The sequence below is a fragment of the Furipterus horrens genome, unplaced genomic scaffold (assembly GCF_987537825.1).
Source record: "Furipterus horrens unplaced genomic scaffold, mFurHor1.1.pri manual_scaffold_10, whole genome shotgun sequence".
Taxonomy (NCBI): Eukaryota; Metazoa; Chordata; class Mammalia; order Chiroptera; family Furipteridae; genus Furipterus; species Furipterus horrens.
Window position 1 is genome coordinate 40508993 of NW_028327180.1, and position 20154 is coordinate 40529146.

At 51.8% G+C, this 20154-nt stretch overlaps 1 protein-coding gene and 1 pseudogene across 2 annotated transcripts; both read right to left on the reverse strand.

Moving 5' to 3' along the window:
* Positions 1 to 14295: 14295 nt before the first annotated feature.
* LOC149999731 (uncharacterized) lies at positions 14296 to 18354 on the reverse strand (annotated as a pseudogene). Its single transcript, XR_016513534.1, has 3 exons — positions 17265 to 18354; positions 16514 to 16711; positions 14296 to 16466 (listed from the first exon to the last, which is right to left on the reverse strand). The product of XR_016513534.1 is annotated as an uncharacterized LOC149999731 (transcript).
* A 16-nt stretch (positions 18355 to 18370) lies between these two features.
* TINCR (TINCR ubiquitin domain containing) lies at positions 18371 to 19486 on the reverse strand. Its single transcript, XM_090289422.1, has 2 exons — positions 19164 to 19486; positions 18371 to 18597 (listed from the first exon to the last, which is right to left on the reverse strand). The coding sequence occupies exons 1-2, from the start codon at positions 19421 to 19423 to the stop codon at positions 18567 to 18569; spliced, it is 291 nt and encodes a 96-aa protein (XP_090145548.1). The 5' UTR covers positions 19424 to 19486; the 3' UTR covers positions 18371 to 18566.
* Positions 19487 to 20154: the final 668 nt, after the last annotated feature.

Genomic DNA, 20154 nt, shown 5'->3' on the forward strand with positions numbered 1-20154 from the left:
CAAAAAACACTTATAAGCTCCCACTGAGCACCCCTTTCTGTGCTGGGTGCTGTAGACACCAGGATAAAAATAACAGCCAAGGCCCCTGTTCAGTTGGAGCTTAGCCTCCAGTGGGGAAGATAAGTGTTAAACAATTGAACAAAAAATTCCATCATTGACCTTGTATCATTTCCTTAAGACATGTTCAGGTTGCTCTGGGTTGTAAATTGGGGAGAGGGTCTAATTAGGTGGGGAGGCCACGAAAGCCTTCAGGGAGAACAGTGTGACAGGCAGAAGGAACAGCATATGCAAAGGAGAGGCAGATGTCTAGTGTCTAACTCCAAGGCAGGTGCCTACAGGAGGTCTGGGGATTGGCGGGATCCTGTCTCCCAGTCTAGGCTCCCACCAATGACCTCCGTGGCCCTTTCTCATGTGGGGCAGCTGCAGGGGCCCTGAGTACCACTGAGGGCAACCCTTTCGGCCCCAGGCTTCTGATTCCAGCCCTGTCAGCTCTTGCTAGCCAAGCCACACATCTAATCTAGCAGCCTCCGTGTTCTCAGCTGTGAAATGGGAGTATTTCAGCCATTTCATGAGGCTGTGGGGAAGTGCTGAGGCCAAGGTGACCACAAGATGTTATTAGGTCCTCTACATCATGGCTAGCATGGCTTCCTGGCCTCTGAATCATTCATTCATTCATTCAACAAATATATATTGAGTGCCCAGATACTGTCCTGGGTACTGATGATAAAGCGGTGAGCAAAACAGACACAGTTCCTCTGTCCTCAAGGTGCTGTTATTAAAATAGGGTGATACAGAGAACAACAACACAAATGCCTAATCTAATTTCAGGAAGCAGTCAGAATTATAAAGCAAAGAGAAAGGACAGAAGTGTTCTGGGGAACATGCCTGTTAGCTGGGGCAGTCAAGAAAGGCTTCCTGAAGGTGATGACATGTGAGCTGAGACTGGGAGAAAGAGTGGGTCTGGCTGAGAGGTTTGGAAAAAGCATTCCATGCAGTGGGAACAGCAAGTGCAAAGGTTCATAGGCACCTAAAGAATCAGCTCCTTTGTGTGGCTGGAGCAGAGTGAAGGAGAGGGTGGAAGGTCCATGCTCCCTCACTACCCATCCCTGGCTGTCCCCATCCCCTCCTCCTGCTTGCTAGTCCTCCACTGAAATTTATACTGTGGGCCATGCTATATGTTTTCCTATTTATCTTGCCTGCTTTCTCTCCGTCAGCTTCATGAAGATGAGATTTCTTTCGTTCTGGCCTGCCCATTCCCTGCTCTGCTTTCAAAGCCTACAACAGTGCCTGGCTCACAGTAGACACTCAATGTGTAATTTTGAATAAATAAATAAATGAATAAATAAATGAACACTTGAACAGCCATCACTCCCAATAGAAGGTCCAGGTGGGGAGGCAATCAGAGCCTCTGGTCACTTCAAGAGGCCCCTTGAGGAGGTCAGAGCTGAGAGATGTGGGGTCAGGGCCTCCCTTGATTACTGAAATTCTGATTAACTCTGGGGCCGAGAGGGCCACCCGCTCGGAGGAATTATAGATTAGCCGGCATCCAAGTGTTTGAGCAGCAACTCTAACAGGGCAGGCAGTGGCTTCCCCTCTCCCCTCAGCAGCCAGCTGGCCGGGGAGGCGGGAGCGGAAAGAGGTCATTTGCATAGGCAGGTAATTGGTTTTGCAAATAAATCTGGTTCTTGAAATTTGTAGATTAGCAATAATACGTCTCCAGATGAGAGAGAAAGGTCACGGATGAATAAAACAACAATTAAACTTTTGCAAGATTATTAAACTAAACAGAAGCCAGGCACAGAGCAGCCAAGGGAATATGGGGCGAGGTGGGGGCTGTCTAGGTTGGGGGCAACTGCAGCCTCAGGGTGCTGGTTGACGTCCTCACCTTCCCGCCTCCTGGGAGCACACTCCGTGTGCCAGCTTCTGGGAACAATGGGACATTCTGTGTAATACGCCCAGGACAGCTTTTAGGATCCTATTTCTCAGGAGAGAAAACAAGTCTGGTGAGGGAGAAGATTTGCAAGGCCTCACAAGGCAGGATTTGAACCCAAGATCACCAGTCTTACACTGTCCTGGGTGGCAATGGGCTTCATCTAATGGTGGCCAGGGAGTCAGAAGGGTGGAATCCATCCCTTGCCAGCTCTTGGCTGTCTGAGCAGGACCATACCTGCCCCCGACTGTGCCTCAGTCTCTCCATGCCTCTAGAATTGGGGCTAAGAGCATTTTGCATATACTCTGAAATCTGCAAATGTTTTCATATTTGTATGGCAATTAAATGTGCCACAGTAGCTAATGCATCAAGCACTGTGCCTGGAATGATAGAAGTGCCGCTTTGGTCATCTCAGGCTCTTAGCTGCAAGCAACAGAAATTCAGTCCAGGAAACATGGGCAGAGTGAAAATTTATAGGAAACTCTCCCATGAAAGAGAGAAGAGGAGAAAGGAGGTCAGTGATAGAAAGAAAATAGGAACTCAGCAGGTAACACAACCCTATTTTGCTACCCACTAGCATGTGACCTTGGGTGAATCACCTTTCCCCTTGGGACCTCAATTTCCCTATTTATAGGGTTTTAAAGAATGCTAAGTGCTGGGAAGAAAATTAGGGCAGGGAAGGGCAAGGATTGGGGAGGGAGGGCAGTTTGCAGTTTTAAACAAGATGTTCAGGGAAGGCCTCACTGAGGAAATAACATATGAACAGAGATCTGAAGGAAAGGAGAGAGGGAGCCATGGAGAGATCTGGGAAAAAAAGCATTCCAGGCAGAGGGAACAGCCTGTGCAAAGGTCCTGGGGCAGGACTGTGACTGTTGTGTTGAAAGAGTAGCAAGGAGGTCCCTGTGCCTGGAGCAGAGTGAGCAAGGGTGAGTCGCCAAAATGGTGACAAATGTCCACTCCTCCTTCCCAACCCATTTGGTGGCAGAAGTTGTAGGTTGGCCCCCAATATTCATTATCTACTTTCTCTTTAAAAACAGAATCTTTCCAGCTAAATACTATCTCCCCGCCCTGGCTGTGTAGCTCAGTTTGTTGGAGAACCATCCTGATATGGCAAGGTTTCGGGTTCAATCCCTGATCTGGGAACATATAAAAGGCAACCAATGAGTGTATGAATAAATGGAACAAGAAAGTTGATGTTTCTCTCCTCCCCTTTCTCTCTAAAAATTAATTTAAAAAAAGAAAAAGACTACATTTCCCAGCACCTCTTGCAACCCAGAGTCACCATTTAACTATGTGATAGATGCAAGCATAAATGGTGCATGTCACTTCCAAACTGTAACCTCAGAATTTAAGACTAGGTTTTCCCTTATCCTTCCTCCTCTCCTCTCATGTGGAAGGGAACTGTGATGGCAGGAGCTGGAGCAGCTATTATGGTCCACAAGATGGAAGTCTGGCTAAAAATAAAAGAAGTCTAAGTCCCTGGTGATAGTAGAGCCTCCATCGCAGCCTGGGATGATGTTCAGACCCTGAGGACAGAGAGCAATGAGCTTCTCCTTCATTTAAGCCATGGACTTATGATGCTATGGTTATGGTTTCATGTCAACATAGATCTCAAATAATCAAGTTTTGAGTACTGTCACTGCCCACACTATAGACCCCAGACTTCCTCTCTCCCCTGTTAATGCTCTCCTGTGGCAAACTGCCCATCAACACACATCCGCCTTCTGATCTCCCTCTGAATCTGCTCTTGGCCTCTCCCCTCTTGCTGCAGCCAAGCTGTAGCATGCCAAATTCAGCACCTTGTGGCCAGCCTGGAAACTGTCCTTCTTGGCTCTCCCCTCGGAAAGCCCTGCCCATCTGAGGCTGCTCACTCGTTCTTCAACAGACTTAATATATTGTCATGGATGTCCATCCTCTCCTACATCCTCTCCACCGTCGTATCTCCCTCCCTCACCTTTCCAAATTTTGGCAGCTCCACTAGAGCTAAGCTGGGTCCTTTCAACCTCTAAGTCCTACGCCTGTGGCAATTCTGTAAGGCAGAAAGGGGATCAGAGCAAGTGAGTGAGCTGGCTGGGTCACACAGCAGGCCACCCTCTCCAGAGGAAGCAGGAGAATGAACCTGGTGGAGAGAGAGGATGGGCCACTGACTTTCTGGCCTAGGGACAGAAGACAGTGGGAACCCTCTGTGTGTGTGCCCAGTATTCTTCCCCCAGGAAATGCCTCTGTCAGAGCTGGGTAATCTCATTCCCTTACTCATGCCCCGAACACTTACTGAGCACCTGCTGTGTGCTATTTCCTATTCCTAATGCTGAGACCAAAATGCATTTATCCACTCCCCCTCAGAGCTCCCAGGTTAGTGCTGGAGCCTGAACGAGGGGACCCAGAAGAGGCTCCTGAGCTAAGCAGGGGCCACAGGCTTTCCCAGAGGAAGTGCTGTGTAGGCTGAGAATGTGGACGATGAGAAGAAGGCGGCGAGATCCACACGGAAGGCACGGCAGGAGCAAAGGCTCAGTGGGGGATTATGTGAGGGTTTCAGCCCCTGAAAGACAGCCAGAGCAGGGGGAGATGAAATCGGGGAGATAATGGGGGCAAAGTGCGGGGGCTTGAGGTCAAGGGCAATGAGGAGCTGAGGAAGGCTTTAGAGCGGGGGAAGAGTGAGGAAGATCCGGGGAGTAGGGCCAGAAAGGGCCAGGCCTGGAAGCAGGTATAGGTGAGCGAGCGACAAGGACCCGGCTGCGCCTCCCCGGCCGCGCCTCCCCGGTCGCACCCGGTCGCATCCTCCTCGCTGTACTGGGCACGAGAAGGAAGAAGAGCCGGGAGAGGGTACCTGCCAGCCAAAAGCCCAGCAGCTAATGAGCCCGGCTTGGTGTGGGCTATTTTTAGCAGCCGCTTCTCTGGACCCTTAATCGCTGCCGCGGACTCCCGCCAGGCTGCCATGGAAATGCTCAACGCCACCGCCGGGAACTCGGCACCCTTGGTCCCAGCCCTCCCTTCCAGCCCCCCAGCAGGAAGCCAGGACGCCAGCGATGCCCTCTTCCGGGCGGGGCCCCTTGTGCTCTCCCCCACCGGCGCTGTGTAACCTGGGGGCACCTCTGCCTCTCTTTGGGCCTTAGAGATTGAGCGGGGTCAGCGTGACGCTGGAGGCTAAACCCGTGGTTCGAATCCTCCCTGAGCTAGACGCGAGGTGCGCAACCTCAGTCTTGTCCCGACCCTTTTTGGATCCTCGGTTTCTAATCTTTAAATGAGTCATACCTCATATGACCGCGTGGACCAGGTTGCCTGACGCTCAAAGCCAAGTGCCTGGCCCCAGTGATTTTGTTACAGAAACAGGGGAGTCCAAAAATCCCCAGAGTTTGCAGCTGGGAGATAGGGAGAAGGAAGCAGCTTTCAGAATGCCTCCACATGCCTGAGGCTGGTGGCTGGTGTCTTTCATCATGCAAAATTGCTTGGATGCTTCCAAGGCCTCAGGTGGATGGGAGGAGTCTTGAACCAGGGGATGGTATGGAAAGCACACAGAGCCTACGTGGGGTTCTGTGAATGGTCAGAACTGTTGGCAACACCCACTGCGTCAGAGGACGCAGTCAGGGATATATATATAGGCAGCTGCAAACACTTTAGGGGCGGCGTGCTCTGGGGCTGTCTCTCCTGCTGGCGGGTGTTCGCAGGGGTGCTCTGGAGAAGGAGAGGATAGCCACGCGGTTTACAGAAAGAAGACAGTTTGCAAGGAGGCTGAGAATCCAGCTGGTTCTGCATTGAGAGCTGGAGGGCACCACAGCACAGAAAGGACCTCCCCAATCAGATTGAATGATTGGCACCCGCTGGTAAAGCTGAACTGTGTTTGGGAAGTAGGGAAACGGTGATTCTGACCTTCTAAACTGGCTAGGTTTGGTAGGGGGAGGCAAGGATATGTGTAACTGTTAAATAAACAATTTTCTTTTCACTCAACTGAAGTATTAAGAGTTGTAATTCTGGCGGCGGGCAATCGGACCCCTAACTAAAGAGCCCGTGGGTTTGTTTTCAATTGGAGCAGGCCAGGGGTTCTGTAACAATTTCAGCAATTCATTGAGCATCTACTGTATGCCAGGTATCGCCCTGTTTTTCATACATTAATTTAATCCAGAGGCATTTTACAGATGTGGCCATTGCTACAAAGAGGTTAAGTGGTCTACCTAAGATCACACTGCAGGCAAGTGGTGGAGTCAGGATTCGAACGCAGGTCAGCTGGCTCTGGAATCTTAGCTCCAAACTGCACATACATTTAAACTTAAATTTGAAGGAGGTCACACTTACCCCCAAGGCAGGCCTCATGAATGGTGATCTCTCAAGCGGGTTGGGGCCTGATACTCTCCACCCCACTTGCTGGACTGGAAGCCCCTCATAGGGACATTGAGGCATGGATGGGAGCAGAAAGTGCCCAATGCTCCAGGGCCCTGAAGCTTCAGTCTCTGTCACCAACCCAGGAGAACTCTTATGGAGGGGCCATAGGCACATGGCACAGGGCAGCCCACCAAGGACGGATACCTATAGCTATTTTGGGCAGTGTCACTCAGGCAAGTTGACAGGGACAGGCTGGAGACAGGAAGAAGGGGTCCACGCTGGGGAGGGAAGAACAAAGCCCTGGGTCAGAACAGGGTAGTGGAGCAGGGAGGAGGGCAGAATGGACAAGAGCATCCCACCTCACTGCTCTGTGCCTCAGTGTCTCCATCTGTATTGATCATCACAGTTCCCACCTCTTAGGGGCTGTGAATGGATCAAAATGTTCCTACAAGTTCTACTTGACCAGGGTCTTATCTGTATTAACATTTGGATATTCTGTTTCAGGGGGACTTTTTCTTGCATTGTTTTGGATTCTTCAAAACAAGGCTGAAAATGGTATTTATCTTGCTGAGTTCATTGGCGCCTCCTTAAGCTTTGCAGCCCTGGTGAGTGCCTCACTCATCTCATCCTAAATCCCAGCCCAGTGATAATCACATCAATTGCTCAGGACCATGCCTAACACTGAGTAAGCCCTCTAAGACTGGGGCTGGGGCAGTAGATGTAGCTAACACTTCAGTAGGGCCAAATGCAGCAAATAATACCAAATGTCATGTGACTCTAAAGGTTGGTTATTATTCCTCACTATTGTTAGAGGGCCACTGTCTCTGCAGCGGCCTTGGTGGGCGTCCTGGAAGGTGGTGGGCTAGCCTGCGTCGCCCCAGGTTATCAATCTTGATCCATGGAAAAACGAGGGAGGAAGGAGGAAAGGAGGCGTCCTGATGCTGACACACAGGTGCCAGGAGCTGGAGTCCCATCGCCTCCTTCCCACTGCCAGCCCTGCCCTGTGTCTGTGTTTCCGCCACCAGTGCTGCCTCCGAGATTGCACCCTAGGAGGAGGTGCTGCAAGGCTGGCACTGCTGCCCTGAGCTGGGAGCAGGGGAGAGGGACACAAACCCCATTTCACACCACCACCTTCCCCACCCTGGCAGCAGGAAGGGCTGGGGAGGGGAAACCAAGGTTACCGTGCCCCTCCCCCAGCCTGGCTATAATTAGCCCCGAAATGAATTAAACATGAGGCCGAACTGTCTGGGGCGACAGCAAAGTCTCTGACACTATAATTGTTCCGGGGCTGGAGGCAGAGGACGGGGCTGATATGTGAGGTGGTTGGGGGGTGGGGGAACAACCTGCCACCCACAGGTACGGCTGTGGGGACAGGGACTTGCAGAGCAGGCCCCTCGGGTGTGTGCAAAATACACGTCTGTGGCAGGTGCCTGGTGTGCAGGCACCATCGTGTAAGGCCATGAAAGACAGAACCAGACAGAGGCTGGGTAAAGGAGACTGGGGGGCCCTCGGTGGGAGGTTGTGAAGCCTCAGTTTAGGGGTTCACAGAGAAAGGCTCCTGCAGACATGTGCCCTGAGTTTTGAAGATCCAGGGGGATTCACACATGGAAAGGAAGGGCACTCCTGATGGAGGGAACTGCCCAGGCGAATGCTTAGAGGCCCAAGGGAAAAAAAAAATCACAAGTTTCATTCTCACCTGAAACCCAAAGTGTCTTTTCTGTATACAACAGACTTTCTGGGCTTTGCAAACCAAGTCTCAAGTTGGAATCCACCCTAGTGTATACAGTGGGACCCAAGAGCATAGATCCTAGAGTCAGGCAAGCTCTTGGAAAATGGGGGTAACAATAGCTTGTACACCCCCCGAGCTGTTGTGAGGAGATGAACTAAGAAACGTATGTAAACACTTGGCACACACTCACTGCTCGCAGAGCAGCTGCTGTTACCATGGTTCCCAATAAGACCATGCAGATAATTTTTCAGCCCCTCAAATTTATATGCACTGTGTATTCTATATATATATATGGGTTTTCATGGCAGAATATAAAAGTGTGTTTTTGAAGATTTTATTTATTTATCTTGAGAGCGAGAGGAAGGGAGGGAGAAAGAGAGGGAGAGAAACATCAATGTGTGAGAGATACATTGATTGGTTGCCTCTCGCACGCCACCAACTGGGGACCTGGCCCACAACCCAGGCATGTGCCCTGACTGGGAATCGAACCGGCAACCTTTTGGTTCACAGGCCGGCACTCAATTCACTGAGCCACATCAGCCAGGGCAAAAGTGCATTTTTTAAATAAATATATTTTGTTGGAAAAGAATGGGGTAGGTTTAGAGAAAAAGACTTCTCGGCCTGTTCCTGGGCCTAGTAATTAATCCTGAGGGCCTAATTAAGATTGGGTTTCCACTCCAGCCACTCAGTGGCCTCCCTCCTGGCCTCTCTCCCCCAGGATAGCCCAGCCTGGCCCACCCCTGCCAGGGCCCCACCTCCTTCAAGCCCACCAGATCCCTGGGTTTAATCATCTGGAATTAAGGTTTAATCAGAGGCCTTCAGGGCTGGGAGGGGAGGCTGTGCTGGAGGAAGGGCGTCCCAGGTGCTGCAGGAGCCTGGAATAGAGTGAGGCACGTGAGGCAGGGTGGAGCCAGTGCGGGGTCAGAGCCTGCCAATATTTAACACTTTGATACTTTGTTCACTGTGAATGTTTTGAATTCAGTTTTTTTTTAAATTATTATGTTGCATTAAAATAGTATTAATCCAGATGATTGAATTTGGTGGAGCCTCCTTAAATTTTGTTTGCTCTTGCTCTTCTCACCCTGATCCCAGTCATGACTGCTGCTTGGAATTAGGAGCTCATTTGAGCCTGGGTGATGGAAGAAACATCCAAACCTGCAGAGAACTTTTATGAGTTTATTTAAGCCAAACTAATTACAATTGCCAGGAAGCAAAATCTCAAAGAATTGAGAAAATGCTCCAGTGAATGGCAGTTTTGCAGCTTATTTTATACATTAGAATCAGGAGATATAAGGAGGGTTACATGAAATCCACTGGTGGTAGATTAGGGAGGCAAGAGACAGCCAAGCGGGAAATCGCTAAGTTGGATAAAAAGTAAAATGTAGAGACACATACTTCTTTTACATTGGTGGGTACAGGGTAGTTAACAGTGAACATTTACAGTCCCTAGAGATGGTATTTGGGGAATGAGACAACAATCAGGGGCTCTGTGATCTCTGCTCTGGGGTGATGGGTCTGCCCTGAGGGGCCTGGAAAACATTACTCTGACATTCCAAAGATATGTTATCTCAGATGCACAGAGACAAGAGACAGGCTCACTTAGGGAAAGATTGACCTTTATCAAGGAAGTGATAGGCCTAAGACATGACTACTGACCATGATCCACTTTTAGTTAGAAATGTTTGTTTAGACTATCCTATGTGGTTACCTTAGGTCTCTGAGTCTGTAAGGCCCACCACGCAGGCCTCCCCTGGACTTGTCAGGTTTAGTATGTGGCCCCTTTTTCGTCCACAGCCTCAACACTGTCAGAGGATGGTCTATTATTGGACCCATTTTATGGATGGGAAACTGTCTCCCCATTAAGGGCAAGTCGTCGGTCTCAAGTCACTGGGTTAAGGGGAGGCAGAGGCAGGATTGGAACCCTTGCCTGTCCTGAATGCAGAGACAATGCAACCAGCCTTCCCCCACCCCTCAGAACCTTTGTTCTTGCTAAACCCACCTCCTACCATCCATCTAGGAAGAAAAGCCCAAGTGCTCACCCTTCAGAACCTGCTGCCTCCCCCTCACTGCCCTCTCTGCCTCGCTCACTGTGCTCAGCCACATTAGGGGCCTCCTTGCTGTTCCTCTAACAGGCCAGGCATGGTCTTGCCTCCGGGTCTTTGCACTGGCTGTTCTCTCTACCTGGAACACTCTTTCCCATCATCTCTCACCTGAGCTCCCATCTCACTCAGGGTAGAAGCCCTGATCCTTCTTACTGCCCTCAAAGGCAATGAGCCCCAGGGAGGGCTATGGACAGAACTCAGGTGCTCGCAGATGCTCTCTAGTGGCTTCTACTGGAAGGACAGACTGGGGGATGAGGGTGGGAGCTGGAGCTGGGGGCCAGGGCGGAGGAGACCGCTCTGGTCCAGGCAAGTGGTCATCATATACCGGAACACTATACTGTCCAATATGGGAGCCACTGGCATTTAAAATGTTATTAAATTGAGATGTTCTGTAAGTATAAAATACACACCAGTTTCTAAAGACTTGGTATGAAAAGAGTGTAAAATAGCTGATAAACAATTTTTATATTGATTGCATGTTAAAATATTTTAAATGTATTGAATCAAACAAAACACATTATTAAAATTAATTTTACCTGCTTACTTTTACTTCTTTTTCTAGTCGCTAGCAGAAAGTTTTAAATTACATATGTGGCTTTCGTGATTTTTCTACCAAACAGTGCTAGGTGAATGCATGACATTTGTATGCTAAGGTTCAGCCATCTTTGCACTGCCCACCAGAGGGCACTGTGGCCTAGCAGTGGCATCAGGCCATCTGAAATCTGAAGGAAAAGGAAGGAGTTCAAATTGTTGGTCCTTTGTGGTTGTTGTCTTAGATCAATTCTTACAAACAGACCTGTGTTTGCCACGTGCTGTCTTGCACCACTAAGGGAGAGAGATCTGCCCCTGGGTAAGGATTCTGCCCCTGACCTGACCTCTCTTTATTCTGCTGCTGATGGTAGGAGAGGAAGAATTAGGCCTCCACAAAGTCACCTCATCGTTTCTGGCATACTCTCCCAGCTCAAGGTGATTCCCCCAAGAAAGTCATCCCAACAGGCCAGGATGTTTTCTCTTCCCTCTTTCCAAATGAGAAGACTGAGGCTCAGAGAGGGAAGGTGAGTTGCCCAAAGTGGCCCTGCAGAGCTAAGCTTTGCACCCAGCTCCATATGATGCCGGAGCCTTCTGGAACCTTCCCCTGAGCCAGCCACCTCCCAACCTTTAATTAACTCCTGAGAGGTGGTGGGCAGCTACAACTGCGAAGACACTCTTTATCTGTCTGGGTCAGGCCAGTGGAGCAGTCAATAATTAATTCTGAATTTTCCCCATTTATCACAGTGGCAGGAGCCAGAATGCCTGGAATCTCAATCCTGAGCCTCTGTGCCCCTGGGCACAATGGTGACAGGAACTGGGGCAGGGGGCCCTCATAGAGCCTGAAAAGGGAGGGTGTTCCTGGCACCCCACTCCCCTGGGTTATTAAACACTGTGTGATTCAGTGGTGACCAGATGAGACCCCTTCCCCTCCTTCACTGTGCCCACAGACTAGCGGAGAAAAATGTATATTGTACATTGAATGAACAATAATCTAAATAATGCTACAAGGGAAAACAGGATGGTGTGAGGATGTAACACTGGGGACGTGTTTAGGGCCTCCCCAAGGGAGTGACACTGAACATGCAAAGCTGAGAATGAGAGGTGAAGGTGAGAAGAGAGTGCTCCACACTCAGAAGCAGCACTGCAAATACCCTGCGGCTAGAAAGCGTCTGTCCCATGTGGGACCCTGGCAAGGGGTTTAGTGGATCTGGAGCTCAGAACACACGTGTGAGGTCAGTGCCCAGAGAGAAGCACTCAGGGCTAGGCCTGGAGCCGTCCAGAAAGGCCAGCAGCCTTCAGTGCCCAGGGGCCACAAGAGGAAGAGACGGGCAAATTTTCCTGATGATCCAGCCGATGACAGCGAGGCTGCTTCCTTCCCAGGTTGGTCAGCTGGCGGGCTACGATTTTTTGTTTTGTTTTTTCTTACAACTATTTTCCCCTTGGAGGGTTCTTTCAAACCCATATGAGCACGGGGATGAGTCAGGATTTCTCTGCCAACAAACAGCCCAGAAGTGGCCCTAAACACCTTCCTCCTCTGGCAGGTGGGAAAACTGAGGCCCAGATGGAGGACAAGGCCCACCCAAGGTCATTCAGAGGAGGATTGTGAACCTGGCCTAGAGGAGGGGTATCCAGGATCCCAAGAGACAGAAGGCCCTGCAGCATCTGGTTCTTCTACTAGACCTCAAGCCCCTGAGGGCCCACGGCTAGTTGTCCTGGTCACCATGCTGTCCCCAATGCCCCGTAAATTTGTAGTGCTTACTCAACGATTTCAAAATGGGTGGCCCCAGCAGCTTTTGAAAATGCCCAGAAGTCATGCTCAGGGCATCAGGGGAAAAGGGGTCCTTTCTGAGAGGGGATATGAGAAGCAGATACAGAGATACAGACAGAAGCAGAGACAGAGACAGACAGAGGCATGGAGAGAAACAGAGACAGTGCTGGAGACAGAGACCCAGATACAGGTTTGGAGAGACACAGAAAGAGCGATCAGCAGGGAGCAACTCTTGGAAAAGAGGTGGAGACGCAGAGACAGATGGAGAAAGAGAGAACAAGGTGGCAGGGTCAAGTCCGCCACTAACCTGCAGAGCCACCTTGTGTGAATTACAATAAGGTTCTCCTTCCTGGGGTCCTCTCACCCCCTCAGCTGAGTGCTTTGTACAATGAACAAGCTGGCCCACTGTCTGGGGCAGCCAGAGCCAGCAAAGGCCAGGCCCACAGAAGGCCCTCCATAATTGCCCGCTGAACAAACAGACAGAGTCAGAGAATGCCAAAAGCTGGCCCAGAGTCACAGGGAGGGAGGGAAGGAGAGAGGGAGGGAGAGAGACATGGGAGGAGGGAGGGAGGGACAGAGAGACAGAGTGACGGACAGAGAGAGAGCAGAACTGAAGCGGGAAGCCTGGGCACCTGTAGCTTCTGGCTAAGCCACAGATTCCTCCTCTGGGAACTGCCTGGATTTACTTGCCACCCAGGAAAACTCCCCTTAACATTCTGGGGGATTAAACCAAGTGGGCAGCCAAGGCAGGAGGCGGCCCCTCCCTGGGATGCCCTGGGCCCCAATGAGCGACTTGGCTGCCAAGTCTCACCCGAAACTCCTCACAGCCCAGACTTGCTGCTGGGGTGGAGCCTGGAGCCCAAGAGGCCCTGGGGGTGGGGGTGGGTGGGTGGATTCCCCCAGTTTCACAGACCAGAGAGGAGAGGCAGCTAGCTTAGGGTCCCCCAGAATAGGGAAAAGGTATTTCTGGTAGAGAGAACAGCTTATGCAAAGCCCTGGAGGTGAGCAAGAGGGAAGGGTGACAGGAAGTACTTAGTTATGGAGTTTGAACTTCATTTTGTTTTCAAACACTTAATCTTTTATTCAATACACATTCAAAGATGGCCCCTCTGTACCTAGTCTCAACCTGGATGACCCTGTGGGTCCTAGATGCAACTCCTCAGACTGGGAGGACAACAGACCTCTCAGTTCCAAGAGTCAGGGGTGGGCAAGAAAGAAGGATGGAGGCTGCAGAACCCAGATGTGGTCTGGGAGAGAGTGGCAGAGCCCACATGGAGGTGGGGTATTAGTGGTGGGCCTTGAAAACTTAGGAGTGTGTCAGGTGAAAAAGACTGGAAAGGGCATTTCACATAGAGAATACGCATATGCAAAGGTCTGGAGGTATGTAATAACCAGACGAGTGCTGGAATGCAGCCAGAGTGTACAGTGACACTGCCGGCCCCAAGTGGTCATGGCCAGACCAGAAAGCCAGAAAGAGAGTTGGAGCAACTGAAGCCCAGAGGGAAATGGAGGCCCTTCTTAGAGGGTCAGGTATGTCTTCATGAAGGGGCATTGGAGCTGGGGCTTTGAAGGATGACTAAAAGCTTGCCAAACAGAGTAGATAGGGTCTGCAAACGGTGCAGAAGGGCTCTGGCCAGAATTCAAGGAATATGCTAATGCAGCAGGAGAAAGAAGGGCTGGAGGAGGAGGGCAAGTCAATGTGAGATTTCCCCAGAGCCAGGCTTGGCAGCCTGACATTCAAGGTCACAAAACCCCAGAACTGTTCCCCTAGGTCTCACCAAGCCCCATTAAGCTGCTCCAGCCACTGTCATCTCTCCTCTTTGGGTCCTGGGTATCATCCACTTTGGCCCAGGACACTTTCCACAGTGTGACTCAGGGACTTTGGGTCAGGCTTATGACTCAGTCTCCCCATCTGAAAAATGGTGACACCAAAAGCCACTTTAAAAAAAAATCCTCACCTGAGGGTATGTTTATTGATTTGAGAGAGAGAGAGACATCGATTGGTTGCCTCATGTACATGCCCTGACAGGGGATTGGGAATTGAATCGCCAACATAGGTATGTGCCCTGACTGGGAATAGAACCCACAACCTTTTGGGTAACGGATGAAGCTCCAATCAACTGAGTCACCTGGCCAGGCCCCCAAGCCACTTCTGCTGTTTGTGTTCATTTCAGGACTGGGAAGCCTCCAACAAATAAGGAAGAGAAAAGAGGAAAAAAGGAAGAAACGGAGGGAAGGAAGGAAGGAGAGAGAGGCAAAGAAGGGAAAGAACAGAATAAAGTGGGGCAGAAAGAAGGGAAGGAAAGGGAAAAGAAGGGAGTAAGAGGGAAAGGCTTTGTATCCTGCTTCCAGGCCAATGCCAAGGGACAGGTCCAACACTATTATTTCAGAACAAGCCAGAGTTGTCAACGCTTAAGAAATGGTGGTGATTTGCATATAATTTGCATTAAATTTGCATAGGGTTTGTTAAATGTGAAAACACCCTGAAGATGCTTCCCCCCACCCCTATTCCCAATTAAGAAGCAGGAAACCCTCACCCATTCTCCACCGGGGACCCTCCTGCTTGGGCTGGGGACCACTCGGTTCAAGGGCTGCTGGAGTAGCAGCCTAGAGGGAGGTGACCTTGGATACCCTATCTGTAAAATGGGCTGTAATTATTTACAGCCACCACTGCTGCTAAGTAGCACAGTAGGCAGTCTAGAATAAATTGAGGCCTCACAAGAATGTGGCACAGATCCTGGCAGGTAGTAGGGGCTGAAGAATGAACCTGAGATGATTATTAAGAGCCCCACTTTTCTGCTGGGCCCTAGAAGGCTGGGCCCCCAAGTGTATGGGTGTGTGTGTGGCCACTGGCAGGAGCCCAAACCTAGCAGGAGTAGGAGTCTAGGCTGCCTCCCCTCCTGTGTTTGAAAACCACCTCAGGCCTCAGTTTTCACACCAGGGAAAAAGCCCCAGAGAGGCTGGGGCACAGGGCTGCTATCAGCAAGAGAAAAGTGGGAACCTCCTTTCTGTCTCTTCTCACTGCCCCTCCTTGGCTGTCTGAGCACACTATCCCCACGGCCATGATTTTTTATCTACCTGTCTCCTCTCTGGGCCTTGCAGCCAACAGGACTCTTAATTAAAACATTATTTCTTCCCAGGCTCCCATGCCTCTTTCCTGTGCCACACCAGCACCTGGAGAACGAACACATTCCTCCAGGCCTGCAAAGGCTCTGCGTGTCCCCTCCCCACCAGCCTGCCTGGGTCTGTGCAAAGGACCCAAGGCCATGTAGCCACAGGTCAGAGATCCAACTGAAGCTCAGCTGTTGGGGGGATGGGGGGTCTTGCACCCTGAATTCCCGCAACACATTGCCTGGAATGCCCCTAAGATTACAACCCATGACATAAGGCTCAGGGACTGAAGAGCAGGATAAGTGGCCGCAGCCATGACGGACTGACCCGAGTTGCCAATGGTATGGAGTGTGGGGGGTGCAGGCTTGTCTGTGGCATTTGGGACTAGGCAAAACTGTGTTTTATTGTCACAATAAAAATAAGAGTGGGGTGGAAAAGGAAAGATTACCATCCATGCCTCAGCACTCTGCCAGGCACAGGGGCCCCCAGATCCCTGCCTACTCGACCAGAGCCCTTCAGACCCAACTGGGAGACCCCGTGCAGGAGACAGGGTGGTGAGTCATTACAAGGAGGGCACCTCTAAGAGGTGGGCACAGATTGCAACGTGGGGAGGTATTTGGGGAAAAGGGTGGAACACAGGGTGATGCTGAAAAATTGGGAGAGGGCTGAGGTCTCCCAGTCTCCACATTTAGTCATTTGAGATTTCCTGAGTGACTGGTTGTACCCCATAGTCGAAGCTGTTCACAGTAGAAGGGGTTTGTGGGGGCCCAAAAGAGGACAAGGTGCTCACTGGCTGGGCAGGAGGGCATCTGAGAAGACTTCCTGGAGGAGGCTGGAATCCCAGGCGGGCTGGAGCCACAGAGAGGAGTGTGAACGGTGCTTCAGGCAGAGGGCACAGCTTGGGCAAAGGTGTGGCCAAAAGAATGTACAAGGTAGGAGAGGTGCTCCCCTGAGTGCTTCTCTTCTCCCTGTGCTTCTCTTCATAGGATATCCCCGGCTGCCCATGCAGCCTCCCAAGGTGGCACAGTGATTCCCGTTGCAGACTGGGCACTAGAGGCCCCAAGTGGGAAGCCATAGCCTCAGGGTCACAGCACAGCCCGACAGGCTGGGGCCACAACATCCTAATTCAGTGTCAGGGAGCAGGGCTCCATCAGGAGTGTCTGAGGCAGTGGGCATCAGCTGGTCAGGCCAGTGTTTCACTGTCCACCCCAGAAGCCCAGAACCTGGAACAGCAGGAAGGGGGACAACAGTCTCAGTCCAGGCCTTTAGAGGGTGAAACACCAGCTCTCTGGCCAGCTTTCCTTCTTCCCTTTTTCCTAATGTCCCCTCCCGATGTGGACAGCTCCACCTGCAGCGATCTCCTTCTCCATGGGCCTGGTGCCCCCCAGGAGGGAGAAGGACAGGCCTTTAGCTACAGGCAGCCAGCCATTCTTAGAGGGTGCTTGGCTATTTGGAACTACCTGGTAGGAGTCACAGGAATTCAGGCAAAGAGTATAATTGTAAGGAGTGGGTAACAGAGCCCAGAAAGGCAGAGTGATTCACCCAAGGTCACACAGCAAGTGGAGGTAACATCATTCATGTTACTTAGGAGCAACACACATTACTCTAAAGATAAATGAGAAGGCAAGGGTAGTGTCCTTGCCCAAGGGGTGAAAAGCACAGGGGATGGGCGTGTGGAAGGTGACACTCAACAGATATGAGTCCCTTCTCCTCTCCAGGCCTCATTTTCCCCCATCTGTGGCACCTACAATATGTAAGAGCCCTGGAATGACTTACCTGACAAGGGTTCCCCCACCCCAGCCTGCTCCTTTAGCCAGCATCTTCAGTCCTCTCAGTCATGGCTCCACCTCCTCCAACCCAGACTACCTGAAGGAGGGGGACAGAATGACATAGGTTGCAAGCCAAACATTGCCCTCGCCTCAGCACTCAAAGCCTCTCTTATCTGCTCAGTGTCCAGCTCATGCATCTTCCCACATCTGCCAAGTCTTACCTCCAGGTTCGAGATCTTTCCCCCACTTTCAGGCACCACTAGGGCTGCAGGGAAATTTTCTGAGCAGCCCTTTTCTCACGTCCAGACATTCCATAAATATTTATTGAGCACCTACTATGTTCCAGGCACTGAATTGGGATCACAGAGTGAATAGGATGAGCGACAATGCCCTCATAGAGTTTACGGTCTGGTGGGGAAGATGAGGTGAAAAATGAGAAAGATACAAAGAAGCCAGGAGCTGATAAGTGTCAGGGAGAAGGAGAAATACAGGGATGAGGGTGGGATGTGATTTTAAACAGGACGATCAGGGAAGACTGCAGAGGTGGCGTCTGAATAAAGGCCTGAAGGAGCCGAGGGAGAGAGCGAGGAATGTGGAAAACATTCCAATCTGACGTTAATCATATGTTTATTTGGCTTCATGTCTCTCTCCCCTCACTGAACTATGGTCTCCACGAGGTCAGGCCTGGTCTGAGTCCCCACTGGGTTCCAGTACCCGGCACATGACCTGGCACACAGTAGGCACACAATAAATGCTTATTGCTATTGAGCAATAATTATGGTATGTGGACATCTGTGGGTTGTCCAGCTGCCAGACCTTGTAGAAGATTCACTGCCAGGAACAACTTCTCCCAGTCCCAAGCCCCAAGCCCCTATCAGTCACCACCTCCCACTGTCTCCCCCTGCCCCTGAGATCTTCCCTCTTGAGAGCTTGGGGAAGCAGGCTCTCCCCACACCCACCTTGCGTCTCCAAGACCAGCATCTGAGGTTCCTACTCTCAAAACATCACCCCAGGCTTGGCAGACCAAGCCTCTGTGGCCCTGCAAGCATGACCCCCATAAACTCCAGGGTTACACATATGGCTCCAGTGTGTCCCCTGCCCAATACCGCCAAAGTAGCATCTGGAGCTCTGGAACCAGCCCCGGCCCATCTCCCCCACCTCACTGCCCATATCGCCAAGCACCAGCCTCCACCCTCTCCCAGCGCTGCCCCAGGCCTGGGTGTGTGCTGTTCCCATGGCTGAGATGCTCTTCTATACAGACCCCTCGTGGGTTCCCTTGGCCAGGACTCCAGAGTGTAGGCAGCCAGTGTCAGGATGGGAGTGTGGAGTGGGTAGACGTGCTAGGGGAGATGGATGAAGAAAGAAGGATCAGAGACACAGAAAGAGAGAGATGCAGAGCAAAATAGAGACAAAAATGCACACATAGAGATGTAGAGAGAAAGAGAGATACAGAGAAAACAGCCCAGGCAGAGAAATGGACAGAGACAGTGACAGGAAGTGAAATAAATAGCACCTCTGGGAGAGGGAGCGAGGGGAGACAAAGAGACCTTGAGAACACCAGGGGAGGCCAGAGCCAAGCCCACAGAAGGTGAGAAGAGAAGGAAACAGGCACAGGACATCCAACTACCTCCCAGTGGCTCTCAGTGCCTCCTTCCATCCTTCCCTCTCCGGGAACGCACACAAGCCCAGTGCCCAGGCCCGGGAAGGAGGCGTCCCAGGGTGCGAGAAGGAACCCTAGTCCAGCCTCCCGCCCACATCCCACCCACCCGGGTTCCAGCCAGCCCCTCCTGTGCACGGCCATCCTCTCTTAGCCCTTACCCTCTCTCTACGCAGGACCCCAGCCAGGCCTTCCTACGCCCCACCAGCCCTCCCTTCCAGGACTCTCCCTGCCCCCATCCCTGGCCACCTGGGGTCACTGACGAGCAGCAGCACGGAGCCGTCCTGTAGGCGCACGTCGCGCACCGTCTGGTGGTCGTCCAGCCGCCGCGCGTTGTAGTAGAAGGTGCGCTTCCAGGAGCTCACGCCCTGGCCCACCAGCTGGGCGCGCAGGTCGCTGAGCGTGTCGCGTGGCCGCACAGTGAGCGGCAGCAGCAGCGCCTCGTCTGCCAGATGCACCTTGATGTGGTAGCGCTTCCAGCGCGACAGGCCCCGCCGCAGCCCCTCCATGGCACCCGCCGGGCGCTTCCCACCCGGCTCCGGCCACTGGTGCTCTGAGCACCGGCCAGACAGGCCTAGCCGCCTGCCCCCGCAGCGCCCCGCCCGCCCTGCCACGCCCAGTGTGCTTGAGGGAGGCCCAGTGAGGGCGGGGCATGCAGAACGGGCAGACTGAGGGCCCCTCGCCCCCACCCGCAGACACCCTTCCGTTTATGCACAGATGTTAAAGGTGCCTACTGGAAGCGCCATAGATACCTGCGAACAAAACCTACGAAAAGGAGACACATCATAAAGATAATACTTAAATATCAATGCATCCTATCATGGGAAGGGCTGGGGAGAGAGAGAGGAGGGAAAGATTGGTGGTTCTCTTGGGCAGAGAATAAGGGCAAGAGACAGCTGTCTGAGGAGGTAGCATTTGAATTGAGTTCTGAAAGGTGAGAAGCAGTGTGAGTTAACCACGCAAAGGGTCATGGGTCAAGGGGACTGAACATTAAAGGTGGGAACAGCCAGTGCAAAGGCCCTGGGGCAGGACCATGCTTGGTGGTTAGAGGAACAGCTAGGAGGCCCTGGTGGCTGGAGCAGAGTGAGCAAGGGGGAGAGAGAAAGGAGGTGAGGTCAGGAAGGTGATGAGGGACAGCTCATACAGGGCCATGAGGATCTCAGGGAGCACTTGGGCTTTTTACCCAGACGGTGGTGGTAACCCTGGAGGGCTGTAGGCGGAGAGAGGTAAGCAACTGAGG

Bases quoted from the DNA above. Each gene is read 5' to 3' on its own strand.
- TINCR (XM_090289422.1), bottom strand. From the start codon at position 19,423: ATGGAGGGGCTGCGGCGGGGCCTGTCGCGCTGGAAGCGCTACCACATC. The intron at 18,598-19,163 runs GTGGCCAGGGAT...CATCTCCCCTAG, and splicing joins CTGCTCGTCAGTGACCCCAG to CACGTCTACCCACTCCACAC.